This window comes from Girardinichthys multiradiatus, chromosome 21 (assembly GCF_021462225.1).
Source record: "Girardinichthys multiradiatus isolate DD_20200921_A chromosome 21, DD_fGirMul_XY1, whole genome shotgun sequence".
Lineage (NCBI taxonomy): Eukaryota > Metazoa > Chordata > Actinopteri > Cyprinodontiformes > Goodeidae > Girardinichthys > Girardinichthys multiradiatus.
Genome location: NC_061813.1, coordinates 34,905,562 through 34,923,659, shown reverse-complemented (window position 1 = coordinate 34,923,659; position 18,098 = coordinate 34,905,562). Strand labels below are relative to the sequence as shown.

General features: G+C 38.4%; 1 protein-coding gene across 3 annotated transcripts in view; it reads left to right on the top strand.

Moving 5' to 3' along the window:
- Window positions 1-6,852: 6,852 nt before the first annotated feature.
- Window positions 6,853-18,098, top strand: part of LOC124858033 (collagen alpha-1(XVIII) chain-like) — an 84,309-nt gene continuing 73,063 nt past the window's right edge. For 2 of the 3 annotated variants that reach the window (XM_047349740.1, XM_047349739.1), the window contains exons 1-2: window positions 6,853-7,096; window positions 7,189-7,271. In XM_047349740.1, coding sequence (XP_047205696.1) covers window positions 7,086-7,096; window positions 7,189-7,271 — 94 coding nt within the window. In that variant the 5' untranslated portion in view covers window positions 6,853-7,085. The remainder of the gene's footprint in view (window positions 7,097-7,188; window positions 7,272-18,098) is intronic. The other variant, XM_047349741.1, reaches the window with a different exon arrangement.

Genomic DNA, 18,098 nt, shown 5'->3' with positions numbered 1-18,098 from the left:
GCCTATCCAAGTATTGTTGATAACCATGGCCATCCTTTTATGACCACAGTGTACTTATCCTCTCATAGGTACCTCCAGCAGGATAATACACCATGTCACAAATCTCAGATGATCTTTAATTGGTTTCTTGAACATGACAATGAGTTCACTGTATTCCAATGACCTCCACAGTCACCAGATCTTAGCGGGTGTATACTAGTGAAGTGATATTTACTCATTATATGGGCTGTCAGGTTTGAAAACATTACATCCATCATGTTTTTGACTGCCTTATTTTCCAGGCTAAGCTGCAGCTGCAGCAGTATGCTGGATGAATGAACAATAACTGGCTATTGCAGCCTCTGAATCCCTGACTGACTGTTCCATTACACTCTGCATGCTCTCATTTACTTTGAAGTTTTTGCCCAAAACTTTACACTTTGTGACAGTGTATTATTACATGCAGCATTCGGCTAAAACCCTTGCAAACATCCTGCTGTCAAAAAGCATTAGGTGTCAGTACAGAGGGCAAACATTAGGCAGTTTGCAGTCAGGCTACATGAAAAAAAACCAGTAATGTTAATCTCTTAGTTAGCTTGACTAAATGTTTTTAAGGATTTAAGATGAGTGCAGTTAACCAGATTTTTTTTTTCATGTGTCCCATTCTTAAAAAAAAAGAAAGTTATTCATAGAATTGAAAATTCTTCAGGTTTTCATCAGTGCTCTTTTTGAAGTCATATTTGGTCTTAATGTTCAGCCTGTTTTTATTTTTGCATGAATTTGAATTCACTTTGAGCTCGAAAAAGTAAAACTTTCTTTTTGTTTTCATTTGGTTGACATCTCTGTTTTAATGAATCAGGCAGTACTTGTTGATTGTTGACTTAAGACACATGCACATGTTCTGTCAACCCACCCCCTCAGAGAAAGTGTGACCCCTGAACCTGCAATACACCTCCTGCATTGAAATGAAGGAAGCCTCTGAAACCTGTAGCATGCATGCATGTCAGTCACAACAGACTTTATTAGAAAAGGAAAAACAGATAAATGTGTGTAAAAAGTCAAAACAAAAAACTGATATAGTGGTGATATATTGATTAAAGTGTTGTTTGCTTCCATCTAGGGTAATTTTACGATTTGAATCAGCACCAATTCTGCAATTATGTTGCTTATGATGACCAGAGAGCGCAAGAATTTTGCACTTGTAAAATGCAAACCAGATTTGTGCTCCTGTTTTATTTACACAACCCATGCAAATAACTATTTGCTCCCTAAATAGTGCTTCCAGGCATATAAAGCAGTATGCATGCATTTATAGCAAAACAATAAGAAATTGAGAAGAAAGTAGCAGTCTCCTTGTTACTTTGTCTATCAAAGTTATAGGATTGTTCTGAAATTTAGTCTGTGCAGGAAGTTTAAAAAAAGCTTCAAGACATTGATTTAGGGCTGCCACTTTAACTTCTTTTCAATATGATTTATTAATCTAGACAAATAACGTCCTCCAAAAACAAACAATTTATAATTAGTTTTTTATAATAAACTTTCAGATTTGTTGCATTTGCACTTTACATTATGAAATATATTTACTGTTAGAGCCTATGTGTCATCTTGTCAGTTGTTTATCATGCATCTAGTATGTGATGCAGCTGTTTGTACAAACCTCACATCTAACCTGAAGTTCTCGTCCTTCAGGCCACCTCAGCCTTTTGGAAATAAAATTGCTAGCTCATTTGACACTTTCTCCAAAATATTTATTTTTTCTTTGTTTCTTTTCCTGCGTATAGTACGATAGCCCGGCATTCATTTAAACTGCAAGCAAACTCCTCCAGGGTCCAGAAAAACCGTGCTGGGACCGACAGGTCTAACTGTGCAGGGGTATGATTCTGGGGTCTGTTTCAGAGTCTGGGATGGGTTCACGAAAGCGTGATCAGCTCCAGAAACCAGACTGTGTCATGGTACAAGTGTTCCAAAGATTTGGTGTAAAAGCACTGTAAGTTAAAAATGATATAGATAAATAACATTAATTTCTTTGAATAAGCTCCTAACGACAATCATCACAGGACCTAAACACAGAATTTCAGTTTAGAAGTTCCTTTGTTTCTGCGTAACTTCCTGCACTGCTTGCAGATGTTTTTCCTTTTTGTTCCTCGGTTTTGATGTCAGCTGGAGCAGCTCATTCTGCATTCTCACAGCTGTCGGTTAAAAAGCAAGGACGATCTGGTATCTCAGTGACTCACACAGCCGAGCCCTAGGATGGGACCCCTTTTAATCTGTTACCACCCACAGGCTAAAGTATTTTGCTCTCTCTCTATATCTCATCAGTCTTGGTGTTTTTCTTTGCAAAGAAACTCCAACCTGTCCCTCTTTTGTCTTGTCTCTCTCGCCAAGACTGGTTCCCTTGTTTTTAATTCTTAAAGGTAGAAATTGTGTACTTCTTGTTTTTTTAAGGTGGCTGTAGGAGAAGATGGCTTGAAAATAACTAACCTTTCCAATGCCCTGAATTAATTTCAAGACATTAATTTTCACTAAACTGAATTTACATCTTTGGTTGTTTAAGATGTAGAACCATTTATATTTATAGCCCAGTGTTTCCCATCAAACCAATCAGCACAAACACTTAGAGACATGATTTTTATGTGTTTCCTTTAATAAAAGCAACATAACAATTGTTTTTATAAATTTCTACATATTTGACAGAACATTCCTCTAAACATATTCTCTCATAAATCCCTTCTTTATTCTTTATGTATTTATTTATATTAGTTTATCTGCAGCTCTGAAAGGCACAAACTGACCTGGGTTACATGGGACTCCCAATGTGTGGTCCCCTTAAAAGGAGATTGGTACTCAAGCTACCAGATATTGAAGCTAAAGCTATGTTGGGTAGCTAATCAAGCCAACAACTACTAAAGCAAAAAGCTACTTAACCGTAAGGAACAATTGACAGGGGTGACTCTCCAAGGCAGCAATCCTTTTAAAATCTGTTATATTCAGGAGCGTCAACCTCACTGAAAATAATAAAAATGGAAATGCCACTACAATATGGCTCCCATAGCTGCTACTCTTCTGTGCTACTTTTGTAGTTCCTCTTCTATGGTTGCATTGTAGTGCTGTTTCTGGAGGGAAACAGTCCAAAATGGATGAGGAAAGACAGATTTTTGAGTTTGGAAAACATTTGTAAACCAGTCTCATCATTATGAAGACGATTGCGAAAAAATATTGCACGCTGATCAATTTCTTACAAGATTAACTATTTTAGTGACAAATCTAGTGAAATGTAAATACGAAGAAGGAATTCTAAGCTAGTTTGAAGTTGTTTAAAAGATTTACCAACAGAACATTTTACAGTACAGTAAATAGATTTTGGTATAGCGGGTAATTTATTTCTTATGGTATCCTACGCCACCTGACAGAAATTAATAACTGTATTTAGTCAAAATTCACATCTGATTTGATGCTCCCAATGTGTGTTAAAGGCATCATTTGACGCATGTTGAAAGATGCATTGAAAGCGGTGCTCTCGATGTGCATTGGCCTCTATGCCATCCAGCTGACGACACAGCCTAAAATAACTTCTGCTTAAACCCACAGCTACTAACGCTAAATGTATTTTGAAGGGTACATATAATACTTTTAAATCCTTCCTTTTCAGGCTTAAATCATTCAATTGTGGTCTATATAAAGTTGAACTTCAATGCTTTGGTCTGAATTTCTTGTTATTGAAGCTCCTCAGACCCCTCTTTTACTTTTGAGAGCAACTCATTTTGGTGCGGTCTCTTTAAATGCTACAGATGCAATTCACAGCCCATCTCCCTCCAGGGAACTTTAACCCGTTCAGCCATTTTTGTTTGAAGCGGAATAACACAGATACAGTTATCTAGCAGCTTAAATTATCTAGCGGCACAAAAACGTTTTATTCACAAAATGATTAAAAGATGTCCACAACAGAAGACTTGTCCCTCCAGCCTTACATGTTAATCTGACCCAGAACGAGAGCCGTTAGAGATGACCCTAACAGAATATAAAGGTATCTACGCAGCACTTGGAGAGACTAAATTAACCTTTTCTGCACCCCTACAGACTCTAAGTACAAACCAAAACATATTTAAGGGCTAAAAAAGGGGATTTTGCCTGATGTGTTCCCTTTAAAATATCTCTTCTTGTGTCGGTCCTAAACTGATGAGTAGAGGCAGAAACCTTTCACATAGTTGCCACGGGGTGTGCAAACTATGTGAAAACACACAGGTGGAGCAGTAATGAAACATGAAAAGGGCAGAAAGCGTGGGGGTGCAGCTAAGGTCCCAAGTTTGCCAATCAAACCCTCTGAACCATCAGGTTGAACCTACAGCCTCTGCATATGGGGGCACACCCTCCACCACTAAGCTACACACCGCCACATTTTGAAAACTAGGTTTTGTAAAACAGCGCTCGCCAAAAAGTCCTGCTTTTGTCCTCTGTCCACTGACCTGCTCAAAGATCAGCTACCTTTTTGCACAGGAAATGCAGAATGTGAACAATCTTTTTAGTGTGAAGACACCAAAACATTTCAGATTGAAGTAGAGAAATACAGATGCTGTAGAACAATCAATACTCCATTTAGCCTTGCGCTTGGAGAGCCTTTCGTTAAAGGTGGCAACATTCCAGCCCTCACTGGAATGTCACTCGACAGCAGTAGTGGTCAATCTGTAGGATGTCAGCAAAGACCAATGACATCTCTTTAATGGCGTTGCTCTTGGACTATGATGACTCTTATCTGTCTGAGCTGTCAGAGACGAAGTTCGAACACATCCTTATCTGTCCTCCACTCTACCACTCTGGCTCCTGCAGCTAGACTGGAGGTCGTTCCTGCGTTTCAGGCACATTACATTTGGCTTTCTGTAACTCTTTTTGCAGCAGTGAATTGTGATTTCAGATTTAAAAAGATGGGATTCACTTTAAATAGGTGAGTTGAGCTGATGGTTCACGTCCAAACCTGCTCCTATGAAAAGAGCTGGGAAGACGGGAAAGAAACAGTCTTGTACTGTATTTATGTGCTTTAATCCTGGGGAGGATAATTTTTTTCCAACAGTAGCATTACAGTCATGGGAAAAACTAAATTGGCACCGTGATTCAATTGCTTGTAGAAGAACCTTTAGCAGTAATAACTGGAAGCAGTTATTTTCTGTAAGACTTCATCCATCTTTCAGGTCATTGTTGGATAATTTCTGCTCACTCTTCTTTACCATATTCCTTTAGTACATTGAGGTTTGTTGGCATTCGTTTATGCACAGCTAATGTCCCACCATTGCATTTCAGTCAGGCTGAGGTCTGGACTGGACCATTAAAACACTTTTAGGTATTTTTGTTTCTCTTTTAGCCATTATGTTATTGATGTTTCGCTATGTTTGAGGTGTTTGCCCTGTTGGTGATCCAGTTTGGCCAACTTTAAGCCATCTGACAGATGACCTCATAGTTTAGTTGGTGTAAACTGCGTGTCCTGATACTGTGCTTTTACATTAAGGCAACATTTGTACTTCAGTTTCATGTCTTGGAGTTCATTTTGTTGTAAACCTAGTTTGTGCTGCCATATTTTCAATGATTTCTTGGCAGGCCTTTCAAATAAGTCATACTTGGTCTGTGTTTTTCAAGTCATCGTTCTGAGCACAACTTAACAAGCCAACTAAGGCCTGAAAAGTCCAAGATGGAGCTTTCAAGTTTTTTTGCAATTTCTCTGAACATTGCATGATCTGACATGGGGGACACCCATATCTAGGAAGATTGGTAACTATTCTTAGGGGTTTTTTTGCACTTATGGACGTCACCAAATCCAACATGTTCCATAACAGAGATCGAAAGCTCTGACAGATAAAATGAAGTAAGTCTGATCGGCCTTCCTGTTATCTGCAGAAAGTTTCACTCTCTGGCAGTCTTAATGAATGACATATATGTCTGGACATGTAATATTTAAAATAGGTAACATCAAGTTGTCTTTATAAAGTAATCGGCACCATTGAGGTTGTCTAACTGTAGTATATAACTTTAAGTCATTTGAAACAAAAGTCTGTATTTTATAGTTACCAATGCATCAGTCACCTGTCAGGTAAATCAGGCTAAAAATGAGCTTATTCTGGTCTCCAGCTCATTTCTTGGTACATCTCTACCTGCAAGTCTTCTCAGATTGATCTGTAGCAAACATTATTTCTCTAAGGACATCGCTGATGTCTTTTCAGCTGGCATTGAGTTAACATACATCCGTATGCTTCAGACCAGCAAATGACTAAAACTCCTGATTGTTCAGAGGTGGTCTCACTTGCTCATTATCAGGTATAAAAGATCCTGTAATTAGCAGCACCTGGATGTTACTTTCCTTCTCTCATATCCTATGAAAGCATCGATGGTTGTTTTTGTTTTTTTCTGCAGGACTATGCTGAAAGTTTGAGGGAACTTTTACAAATGATTAAAGTCTGTGATTTGGTCAATAGACAATTATAGACATATAAAGTTTCTGTAATAAGAAACTAGCAGATCTTAACTAAATCTGTTACAGCTGTTTTAGTTTGTATTTTCAAGGCAGTGGAAAATCAAATACCTTACTTGGGGAGCTTCTGCGTGGGTTTGAGTAAACTTGAGTTCTCATCCTCATTCAGTGTAGGAGTTTGGACTAAGCATTTCCCTAATCAAAAAGGCTTCTGATGTTGCAAACACTGTGTTCATCCCACAACATGTCAAGGCCACGCAAGGAAAAGGTTTTTTAGCTCCCGTGAAGTGAGAGAAACCACACCGGTGAAAGGAGGAGCAGGAAAATTGTGGGAGGAGGGCTGTCTCAACTGGAGTGTGTTAATTTGTATCTGGTGCTGTGATGTCTGAGTGGAGGGCTGCATTAGAGAGCGGTGGTCCGTGGAGGAACGGGGAGGGGGGAGTCGGGTTTCAGCTCCAGTCCTGATGCACTGAAGCTGCCTTTGTTTGACTGGGAACCAGAGGGAGAGCAAGAGTGAGGAGGAGGAGAGTGAGAAGTTTTTAGTTTGGAGGGAGTGAAAGAGGGACAGAGTGGACTCCATCTCTCTCTCTGACACTTCCAAATAAATGAAAAGGGAACTTTCAGTGTGGATTTAAGCTCCCCATCAGTGAAGATGACTTCACGGTAAATGAAACACTGCATATTTTCTCGAAATAAGTTGATTTGACTTGGCTGTAGTTAGTTTTTCTCACTCTTCCGTTGTGCTTTTGTTGCAGCATTCTTCCCTGGTTCTTTGGATTATCTCTCCTCGTTCTCCATTTGTGCTGCCATCACTCCTCTGCCTATCAGCTGCTGGGTGGTATGTGCACTCTGTCTGCTACATGCAAAGTTCTCATTTTATTCTGCTGGTGGAAAATCTATTAGCTTAGAAGTTTGAGTTTGCAACTCAGCTTTACTTTTTGGTCGGAGTTTAGTTATTCAAGACTTTTGTTAATGTTTTAAAACTGAACTTTTTGCTATACACATGTATTACACCTTTGCATAAAAGCATGAAAAGGTGTCTGTTTACATAAATTATTTTCGATTTTTGTTGCATAATGTCACCAAAACCTCAGTATTCTTTCTGTGAAACAACTTCATTGAAACCACCCAAGACCTGGAGGATGTTTTAAGCAACTCACTTTAACAGAGAGATCTCTGAGGACACACATTTGGACTGCTCTTGGAGTCACTGCACAAAGCAGAGTTTTGTAATGGAAAATGGGAATGTGGATGGTAAAACAAAGCCTTCATCAGGCTCTGGAAAGTTTGCAATTCATTGCTCTGAGCTTCATGCCCTGACATCAGAGTGTATGATGAGACACCTTTCATTGCTGCTGTTTTACGATGGGTTTAAATTATTTATGAGCCAATGTGTTTCTCTGAGTCTTTCAAAGCTCTAGAGAGTTTGAACTTTATTCCTTTAAACCTAACACCTTCCCATTGGAGTGCATGATGACATACCTGTCAGTTGACAATGTTTTTAATTATGTGACAGTGGGTTCCTCTGGGCCACTGACACAGCCTTCCTCAATCTCTGGAAAGTTTGCAATTCTTTGCTTTTTGCCTAATGAGCTTAAGAGTGTCTCAGGTGCTTGTTAGCAAAATTGCTGTATGATGGTTTCAGTCATGTCACAGAGTTTATCAGTGTCCGAGTAATCCTCGGTTTCCTCTGCAGGATGCTAAAACTCAGAATTCCCAAGGCTTTGGAACGTTTGTGCCCCATTGCTGTATCATTAATGCTCTGACATTGCGACCAGCAGCGATGAATAATTTTCTACAGCTTTAGGAATGTTTTCACAGCTTAAAGCATGTTTTCAAACTCAAGTAACGTATCAATCGGCACACTTCAACATGTTCCCAATCAGGACTGAAAGATGTTCCCATTTTTTTTCCCCACTATAAAAAATGGAATGCATATGCACAGAAAACAAAATCTGTTTCAGTGTGTGATTTCCGTTTGAGATGATTATGGTGTGTGCTTTATTTCACAAGACTCCATCTTAGCCTTCAGACTGACAGGCTAATGAACCATCAAAGCTTTCGTCACCGGGCTGGAATCCAGATTGGCATTTTGCAGTTTTTTTGTTGGGCTATTTTGACCTGAGACCTCTGATGTCACAGAAGCATCATTGTCCAGACCTAGTCAGATGATTACAGGGTCTCTTTAGGTAATGTGGCCCCCAAGGAGATTAACCTTCCATCTGATACTTTGTATTAAACACCACTCATACAGGTGCTTGTAAAAACTGGAGCCTCTTTAGAGAAAGCTTTGACCCAAATTTTGAAATGAGTGGAATATAATCTTTAGATACGGTACCTTTCAGAATTATTCATATTCCTTGATCTGTATAATCTATAATCATTTACTTTTAATGCCACAAATATCAATGCATTATAGGTAATACACCAACACATAGTAGCACATTATTCTGATCTTTTCTTCATTGGGGACAAAAATTGTGCTACATGGGCAACAATTTGTCATTTTTCCTAGTACCTCACAATTATTTGCCACTTTGTGTTGGTCTTTCACATAAAGCCCACTGATACACATACATATAACGTGGCTAAATGCAAAAAAGAGGTGTAAAAACATTTGCCAGGTGCTGTATAGCTATGTGTAGAGTGGCAGGATAAGAGAAATACTTCAGGGTCCAGTTTCCTTCATTTAGGATCCTACAGATGTTGGCTTAGAGCAGTTTCTCCATTGTCAGACTGTTTGCCATATTTATAATCCACTGCCATGATTCAAATGTTTCTTCAAGAGAGAGAGGGAGGGGGGTGCGTGTGTTTGTGTGCTGGAGTATGCAGGATGACTCGCCAGAGAAGGCACCAGGGACAAATATTTCCAGGCTGTAAATACTCCTGAAAACAGAGCTGTTACCATAGCAACATTCCCATTTCTGGACTTGATTTTTGAGAAGAAGTTGGTATGATGATTTTCCTTTGATTGGAAAAGGGCAAATAGTTTCCTGCAGGTTTGTCACTTACTATCCTGTAGGACAACATTTTCTTTGAATGCTATAGTTTTAATTTTGGCAGAAAATTATAGGACTGCTATCCATAGAGGACTGTTACAAATATGACATCTTTTGATAAATTAATGACAACTTAGTATGGGTCTTTGTAATTTAGCTGACCTTAAACGCATGTTAACAGAACAGAAGAATAAACAAATGGAAATTAGTTATGAACGAGAGAATAAAGCTGTTAATCGGCAAAAAATGACAAAAAAAGAGGTTCTGTTCTATATTGTAAAGATAAAAACAAAAAAACAAAACAATTGTATTGAGATATAGGAATTAGTTGTGCTACACCCTTGGTTTTTATGCATACAGAAAACGATAAAAAGCACCCCCTCAGTGAAGAAGCTGCTTTGAATCTCCATAAATGGAGACAAACACAGTCTTCAGTGTTTTACCACATACAGATGTACACTTTCAACTCACACCTACACAGGCTAAACACATCAGCAACATTGATGGTGCTCTCCATCTGCTTCGCATATGGTAATTGTTTCCAAATGATGTTAATTATGTGGAACACAGCACTTTTGCGCTATTGCTTTGTGGGGATAATGAAATGGATGATGCGGCTGTTGGTGTTAAGCGGTTCCCCTCAGCTGAAGAGTGATGATGAGAGGAGGGTGATGAGGTCATTATCATGTTAGATAATGAGTAAACTGTTTGTATTTACTCAGTGGAGGGCTGTAATGTCATGTAGAAGCAACATTCCTTGTCTGATGCCCAGATGTCTTGTAAAAGAACAGACCAGGTTTATGAAGTTGGGGTTCCATGGAGCCATCATCAGCAGTATCTTAACGGCAGTAGCCAGCTGTCTGAGTTACCTCATTTCAGTTCAATAATACTTTATTAATCCCAAAGGGAAATTAAATATTGTAGCCCATATTGATGGCTGTGGGCAGGAAGGATCTCATGTAGCTGTCTGTCTTACAGCAGATCTGAAGAAGCCTCTGATTGAAGACACTTTGTTGCTGTACGACAGTCTCATGAAGGGGATCCTCAGGGTTCTCCATAATGTTATGCATTTTATGAACGATCCCTCTTTGCATAATCATCTGCAGAGGTTTTAAAAGTCCCCAGAACAGAGCCAACCTTCTTTATCAGCTTGTTGAGGTTTTTAAATCCCTGGCTCTGATGCTTCTCTAACAGATGGCAGAAGATGTAAGAAATGGAGAGAATTTCTCACCATGAAAAGTGAGAAAAGTCCCAGTCATAGTGGGTTTCCACAGCAGATTTCTGCCATCGGTTCATGTGAATGTTATTTTACACCTGCGTTCCCAACCCTTTATATTATTTTATGTTTAGTTTTTTTTGTAGCAAAACTAGGTAACTTGTGATATCTAGAAAATAAATGTATTGCCCCCGTTTGCGTGAAGGCATTGTGTACACCATGAACCATGTCGTGATATTTCCATAAAAAATTATCACTGTGTGTGGTCCTCCCCTTGTGCCTGTTGTCCATCTCACCCAGTGGAGCAACAAGGGATCTGAGTGATGTTGGCCAACCCCCCACACACATCTTCAGATGTTCACAAAAAAGGCATTATCTTTAATTTAAGAAATTAGTGTAGGTTATCAAAAGTCCATCAGGTCTCTTACCATTACCCAAGTGAAAAATAAATAAAAGGTGGTTTTTCTGTTGTTTATTCTGCTAAAATCTTTTTTGTTTCTGCTATTATAATTTTAAGAGTTTCAAAGTATAAATGTGATCCAAAGTTCAAGAAGCCTACAAGACAAGGCTGGTTATATTTAATATATTTAAAATGGTAGTGGCACAAATAATTTCCGTGGCAGAAAACCACAAATGAGTGACTTAAACCTTGTCTGATTTGGATGATGTGAGGGAGCCTGATCACCTGCACCTAAGCTATTATCATCAACATGGAAACTGCATAGAAAAGCAGCTCAAGCTGGCACCAGCGTTGCAAATATTTGACAGTGTTTCATTTGTATGAAAAATGGCACAACAAATTCAGGTCTTTCAGGTTCCAGGGCAGGACAATAAGTCCATTTACATCACAGCTTCAGTGTTCTGATCTTTCCAATTTTGAATAGCGGCTAAAATAAATGAGCCTCTTTGTCACAACCCATCTATATTACAGATAAAACAGACGTCATGAGTTACTAACTAAACTGATTAACTTAAGTACAAATGAAATGCTGATTTTGTGTTTTATGCTCACATGTTTTATAGGAAATAAGGGTATCAAAAAATGTGATGCCAGGATTTAGTAAAATCAAAAATTTCTAAGCATTGATGTTTTTCCCCATTTGAATTTACTGAAATAAAGGGTTCAGGTTTTTTGTTTGTGTGCAAAATTCAAGCTACAGCACATCTTCTCTAGGGACACCAATTACTGTAGGGTGTGCTGTAATGCTAAGAGCTTAGTTACCTCAAAGACTTGACATCAATTCTTTAGAAGCCTGTAGATCACTCACCAGCATGATTCAGGAGTAATGGAGCAGGATAATATGTAAAACAAGCAGGTCAAAGTGCACTGAGGACCAGAGATGGGAAACACTGCTTTACGACTTGAAATAGTTTTTGGTTCTTTGATATTCAGGCAGGAATCATTTTCTGTTTATCAGATGTTTGTTTGATGAATGTTTGCAGATGTTGTTTGCCCCTCCCAAGTGTTTTTCTTAGCTTTTGTTGTGGCAACTGGATTAGTCATCTTGTCATAAAACAGGCCAACATTGTTAACTTTCTGAGCTGTGGTAATTTGTTCATATTGCAATTTGCAAAACCTTGTTTGCCAATTTAAGTTTTTCATTTCATATTTTGGGTAATACAGCACAAGTAATAAATTGTATATGTTTAGTTTGCTCCAGATTACCTGACCAAGTCTCTTAAAACTAGTCTAGTCTTGGTCAGATGATGTAGAAGGTGAGAAACTGTTATTTCCTGAATAGATTATAGAAGCTGAAGGATGAAGCACTGCCCATGTAATTACTGAAAACATTGTAAGGACAATAATTCCCGGAGATTAGTTCTCAGTAAAAGATTTGTCAGCAGTTGAGTGCTGACTGGGTTTAGGGTAAAAAGCTTTCATTCACATCCCATGTGGTCATGATTTTTTTTCGCCGCCGGTTTTGATGCAGCTCATCAGGAAAGAGAGTCAAATTCAGAGAAACGTCCAACTATGATTTCATGAACAAACAGGAATAAAAAAAAAAAAACTGCCACTAGAAGCTTTCATAGGCAGAATTTTCCCTATGTGCTTGTTTCCATCCCCAGCTTATGACATAATACACAACTGAGTCTGAATGCATCCGGTTTCGGAACGATGTTTTACCAGCAACACACGATACAGTGCAGGTCTCAGTGGAAAAAATATCACATAACCGAACTCAGCGCACCAAAGCTGAGACCAAATATTAGAAATCACCATGACAACTAATCAATGTTTGCTAATGTTGGGGAAGAGGGGAGTCAGATGTTTCCTAACGTTTTTGTTTTATAAACTTTGATTTTCATATCAAACACACAAGTGGGTCGTAATTAACTTGTATAACAAAAATCAGTAACACTCCTGTTTATTCAGCACCGTCTCTTATAATTTACAAGCAAAAATGTGTTTTCTGAATCCGCTCGAAGCAAATCAGCTGCTTTTCATTTATGTTTCCTCAACACAGAGTTCAGTCATGTTTTCTGCCCTTTAAGTTTGTTGAAAGGATTCCCTTTCAGATCTTATGAAATTCATATTTAATAATATTCGCCTGACAAATTAAACTTTTTTATTTTTGTCTCTCAGATACTGAGTCAAACGATTGTTGTGATTGTCGATATTTCTTGAGTCGACAAGCTCAAACCAAATTAAGATGCCCTGTGTTTGTGTTTTTCCCCCAAATGCAGTCTGCTATGAGAGCTGCTCTGCCTTAGTCTCTAAGCACGCCACATTATGTGCGGCCCCATTCGGTCTGCTGACAGCTATTGAGCAGTTAACCCTATTGGTTGATGTCATCTGTAATCCTTCAGAAACCTATGTTTTAGCATTTCTGTAAAATGTTTTGCCTGTTTGCTGTTCTGCTCTTTACGGAATAACACTGGAAGTTAAACAAGCCCATCTCATATAACTCTGCTTGGTAGAGTCTGCAAATGGCTGCTTAATTTTACATATTTAGTTTTAAGATGGTATTACCAAGGCCTAATTCATACCTCCCTCTCCACTCTGTTTCCGTAACCCTAATTTTTATTGACTGTACCTGCTCACTATGGTTAATTAGGACCCCCCGCGGACAATCAAATCCAGCCGAGATTTTTGTGACCATGGTGACTGCCTGCATCAACAGTGGCAATAAAACTACTATTCAAAAGGTGGAGTTAAACATGCAGCAGAAAAACAACACACAGGTCAGATCATGAGAAGTACATAAACGATTACAGTGTGGGGAAGTTTTGCCGTTTTCTCTATTTGGATAGATTTTCTCCTGGGTACAACAAGGACAGAAAACTGTTGATTTTCAGGTTAGAAATCACTTTACCCATTCTTCTTCTGTTTTAAGTAGACTTCACAAAGTCCCCCCATTATCATCCCCTTTGAGGCTGAAGTGAAAGCTGCCAACATCTGAATGAAACATTGTGGTTCGGTATGAATACGAGTGTATATGTACCAGAACTGTCCCTGCGGCTGTCATTCAGGGACGTGACAAGTAGGGCAAGGTGGGTTATGCTCCTTTAGTTTCCACATCATGACTGTTGAGATTTTTTTTTGCAACTAGAAACACTTCCCAACAGCTGCACTTTCTCTTCTTGTAAACAGGAGAAAAGTGTCTGTTACATGATGGTCTATTCAACCTGACAAAACTGATCACTCTGGGCCTTTGTCCAGTCTGTCTTTAAGGAGTTTAGGCAGCGAGAACAGTATGATGAAACAAAAACCTTCAAGACTTAAGTACAGATTGACACCAGGAAGAAACACATGCCAAATTTTACTAATGTTCTCAACACTACTTGCTTATGAAGCCTCTTTATAAATATTTATGATGTTCTGAATTACTGCTAGTACAGGATCTTCCTGTACAGCACCTGTCTTGATTGCAGGGAAGCATTTGTCCGATGTTTACCTCTTGGTCTGGCAACATCACTGGGTTTTATCTGAACATCCATCAACCCAAGCAGCACTTTTGTTGTGTGTTCTCAGGAGCCTTTGATGTTCAGCTCTTAAGTCATTTTATTTATTATTATCTTAAGACATATCATGTATTGTGGTGGGATCTGGGCTTTAATACAGTTAAGCAGACAGTCTCTTAGAAACGTGGCTGTTCTACTAGGACAACACATTACTGGTCACTACTCTACACAATCTGTGTCCTGATGGTCATACTTGCCAATCGCTACTGTCGGACAGAAACATTGTCTGACAGTAGACATCTTGCTTCTAAATCTAAACTTATACTGTTTGGTCAAAGTTACATGCTCTTTTTGATACTTTTCACTGGAAATGTACCAATGAAACCCCAGACAGATGTAAAGGGTGATCAATTAAGCTGATTCTCTCAAGAAACCCAAAGTAATTATAAATGGAGATACAAGGTTTTTTCTGACAGCGATGGAATTATCTAAAACAGGAATAGCTAAACTTGTCTTGGACAGGAACACGTTAGTAATTTAGGACATGGGCCCAGTTTGACAGGCGGTGTTACTGACTGTTCAAAAGCATGAAACCGGATGACAAACACAGGATGTGTAATTTTAGGAAGGCTGGTGTGAAAGAGGCTAAAGGTGCAACACCACATGTCGTCCTGACCTCCTTTTTATTGGACGTAAAATCCTGAAGGTGGTCGTAAAGGGATCAGAGCAAACCGTGTGGATCATAAAAGCTTCATGTGTTAAATAGTTGTTGAATAAAACGTGGAAATTCCAAAGATAGCTTATCTCAGCTTAATTGCTTCTCTCTATCTGAATATCCATGAACACTTGCTAAACTCTGTGCTTTGGCCCTGAAAGAATTTTCCCATTAAAATCAGCAGTTTTGCTTGATGTTGTCAGCTGCTTTCAACTCCTGATCTTTTCAAATTAAGTTAACTGCAAGATTTCAAACATAAAGGCAGGTTACATCTACTCTAATGGCTTTAAATCTGTGTTTTTCCATAAAAATAAGAAACCTGTGAGGACATCATTGCTAAAAACTCTTGGCAGACCTCAAAATAACTTTAACATAGGTTAAAGATTTTTAAGAAATATTTGAACATTCAAATTATCTGGCAGGAAAACCTGGTCTTGATATTCCATATTCCCAGATGATTGATCCAACCAACCTGGACTCGTATTCACAAAGAATCCTAAGAGTAAAAGTAGCTCCTAATGACATCATTCTAAGAAAAATCTTTTAATTTCTTGAATTCTAATATTTTTCTTAGAAATCTCCCTCTTTAAGATAAAAGTTTTTCACTAACCATCTTAGTCCTTAAGAGAGCTCCTAACTTGAGGAAACCTTAAGAGTAGTGAGGAGGGCATTTAGTGAGCCTGAGAGTGTTTTAAGCAGAGAAGATGATGGAAAGACTGAGAGAAAGGAGAATGAACAGTGAATTAATGAAACTATACCTGCTCGATGGTGCAGGGATCCACCCCCTTAATAATCGAGTAAATGACCACTTAAACTTCTATTTTCATTCATACAGTTAATAATATAGATATAAGATTAACCTTATAATTCAATTTAAATCAGTTTTATTTATATAGCCAAATTCACAACACATGTCGTCTCAAGGCACTTTACAAGTCAATTCAATCAAATCATACAGATTTCAACTCGGGTACATGCATTCCAATTATTCCTAACTATCAAACAGTGCTGTCGGATTCAGTTTATTATTCAAATTGGTTAAAAGTTTGTCTATCTAAGGAAACCTAGCAGACTGCATTGAATCTGACTTGCAGCATTTGCTCCTACTGGATGAGCATGTAGAGACAGTGGACAGTAGCTTGCATTGACTTTGCAGCAATCCCTCCTACTGAGCATGCATGTAGTAACAGTGGAGAGGAAAACTCCCTTTTCATCCCCCTAGAGAGAAATAAAATCGTTTCAGCTGCAGGATAGATTAAAGATTAAAGTAATATTAGGAACAATAACAAAATAACAGAAACAGACTGTAAAGACTATAACATACTTTCAAAAAATTTATTTGGAAAAAATTTAAAAAACTCGAAACAATTTAGGAGTACAAACTCGACACGAAATACAGTACAACACTCTAAGCTGCTCACATCCCAGTCTGGTGCTGAAAGCAAAAGGAATGACGCATTGATCTGCTGGGAATGCCTGTTTGTTTGCGCCATGATCCCAGGACCACATCTACCTTTCAACACTCCTCTCTTCTCCTCTACCAGCAGGCTCTGCTCCTCTGTTCACTTCGGGTTTCTCCACGTTTTCTTCTCAGTTTTATTTTGGTCATTTTATCAAACGAAACCTCATTATACAAGAAGGCGATCACAGCAAAATGCTGAATTTTAATATTAATATGAAATAGATGCATTATGAAAACGACCAGCATGGAGAGTAAACATAATAATAAGCAAATCAAAATAATGACGAGCATGTAAATAAGCTACGTTCATACATGTTAATGCTGTGTGACAATTAATTTAATTTTGCAAACTCATCATCATGATTTCTGAATATTTCTGACTCTAGTCTAAATTCATTCATTGTTTAATTTCTCTCCATAGTTACTAGGAGCACATTTGTTTTATTTTTTTGTTCTTTCTTTTCACAACCAATCACAGCTCTTAGAACACAGCATCACACCTAGCAACAGGGTCAACCAAACCTTCTCACTAAGATGGGAAGTTCTGTCATCTCCTTGCTCAGAGTCGTTCTCAGCAGCAAAGTGAATCATTCTTAAGCTGGGAGTCCTTTGCAGAACTTTTCAGGATAAGATGGGAGCTCTCTGAGAGGACTCTGGAAATCTTTGTGAATACGAGTCCTGATCTTTTGAAGTTTCCTTTAGTCCACAATAATCATTCTGTTACCAAGCTGTGAATTTGCTGCATGTGTACAATCTTCTGTAAAGAAAAAAATGGTTACAGTTTTGACCTTGGGCCATTTTTTTCATCTGCCACCATCCAGTGTTTTGCCTCATGATCAAATGCCAGCTGAGAAAAAAATAAGTCCCAGACCAGCTGGAACAAGGCATCTGGGGAAAAGTGTGTCAAAAGGCAAAGTACTGCTGTGTTAAGACTGAAATGGAGAGAGCAATGATAAATTGGAATGAGAAGAAAATTTGTCTCAAGAGCAAAGTCAGTGGTGATACAACATCTACAGTCCATGACAAAAGAATTTTTCCCATTTACAGATTTCTTTCCATTTTACATTTTGTCAAACCTTTTAAACTTAGATAAAATAAATAATTTAAATAAATGAAAAAGCAGTTTTCAGAGGATTTTATTTAGGCGATAAAAGTTATCCAACCCAACATGTGTGTACAATTGCCCTCTTGTAAAATCATGAACTAATGATGATTAACCTCACCTCTTTGGAAGCAGAGTTCAAGTTACCAAGCCACAACCAGGTCCGATTACGTCTTGAGATCCGGAGTCAAGACATTGCCTGTCTGACAACATTAAGTAGGCTTAAATGCCTCAAAAAGCTGCACATTGATTCCTGATCTAAAGGAAT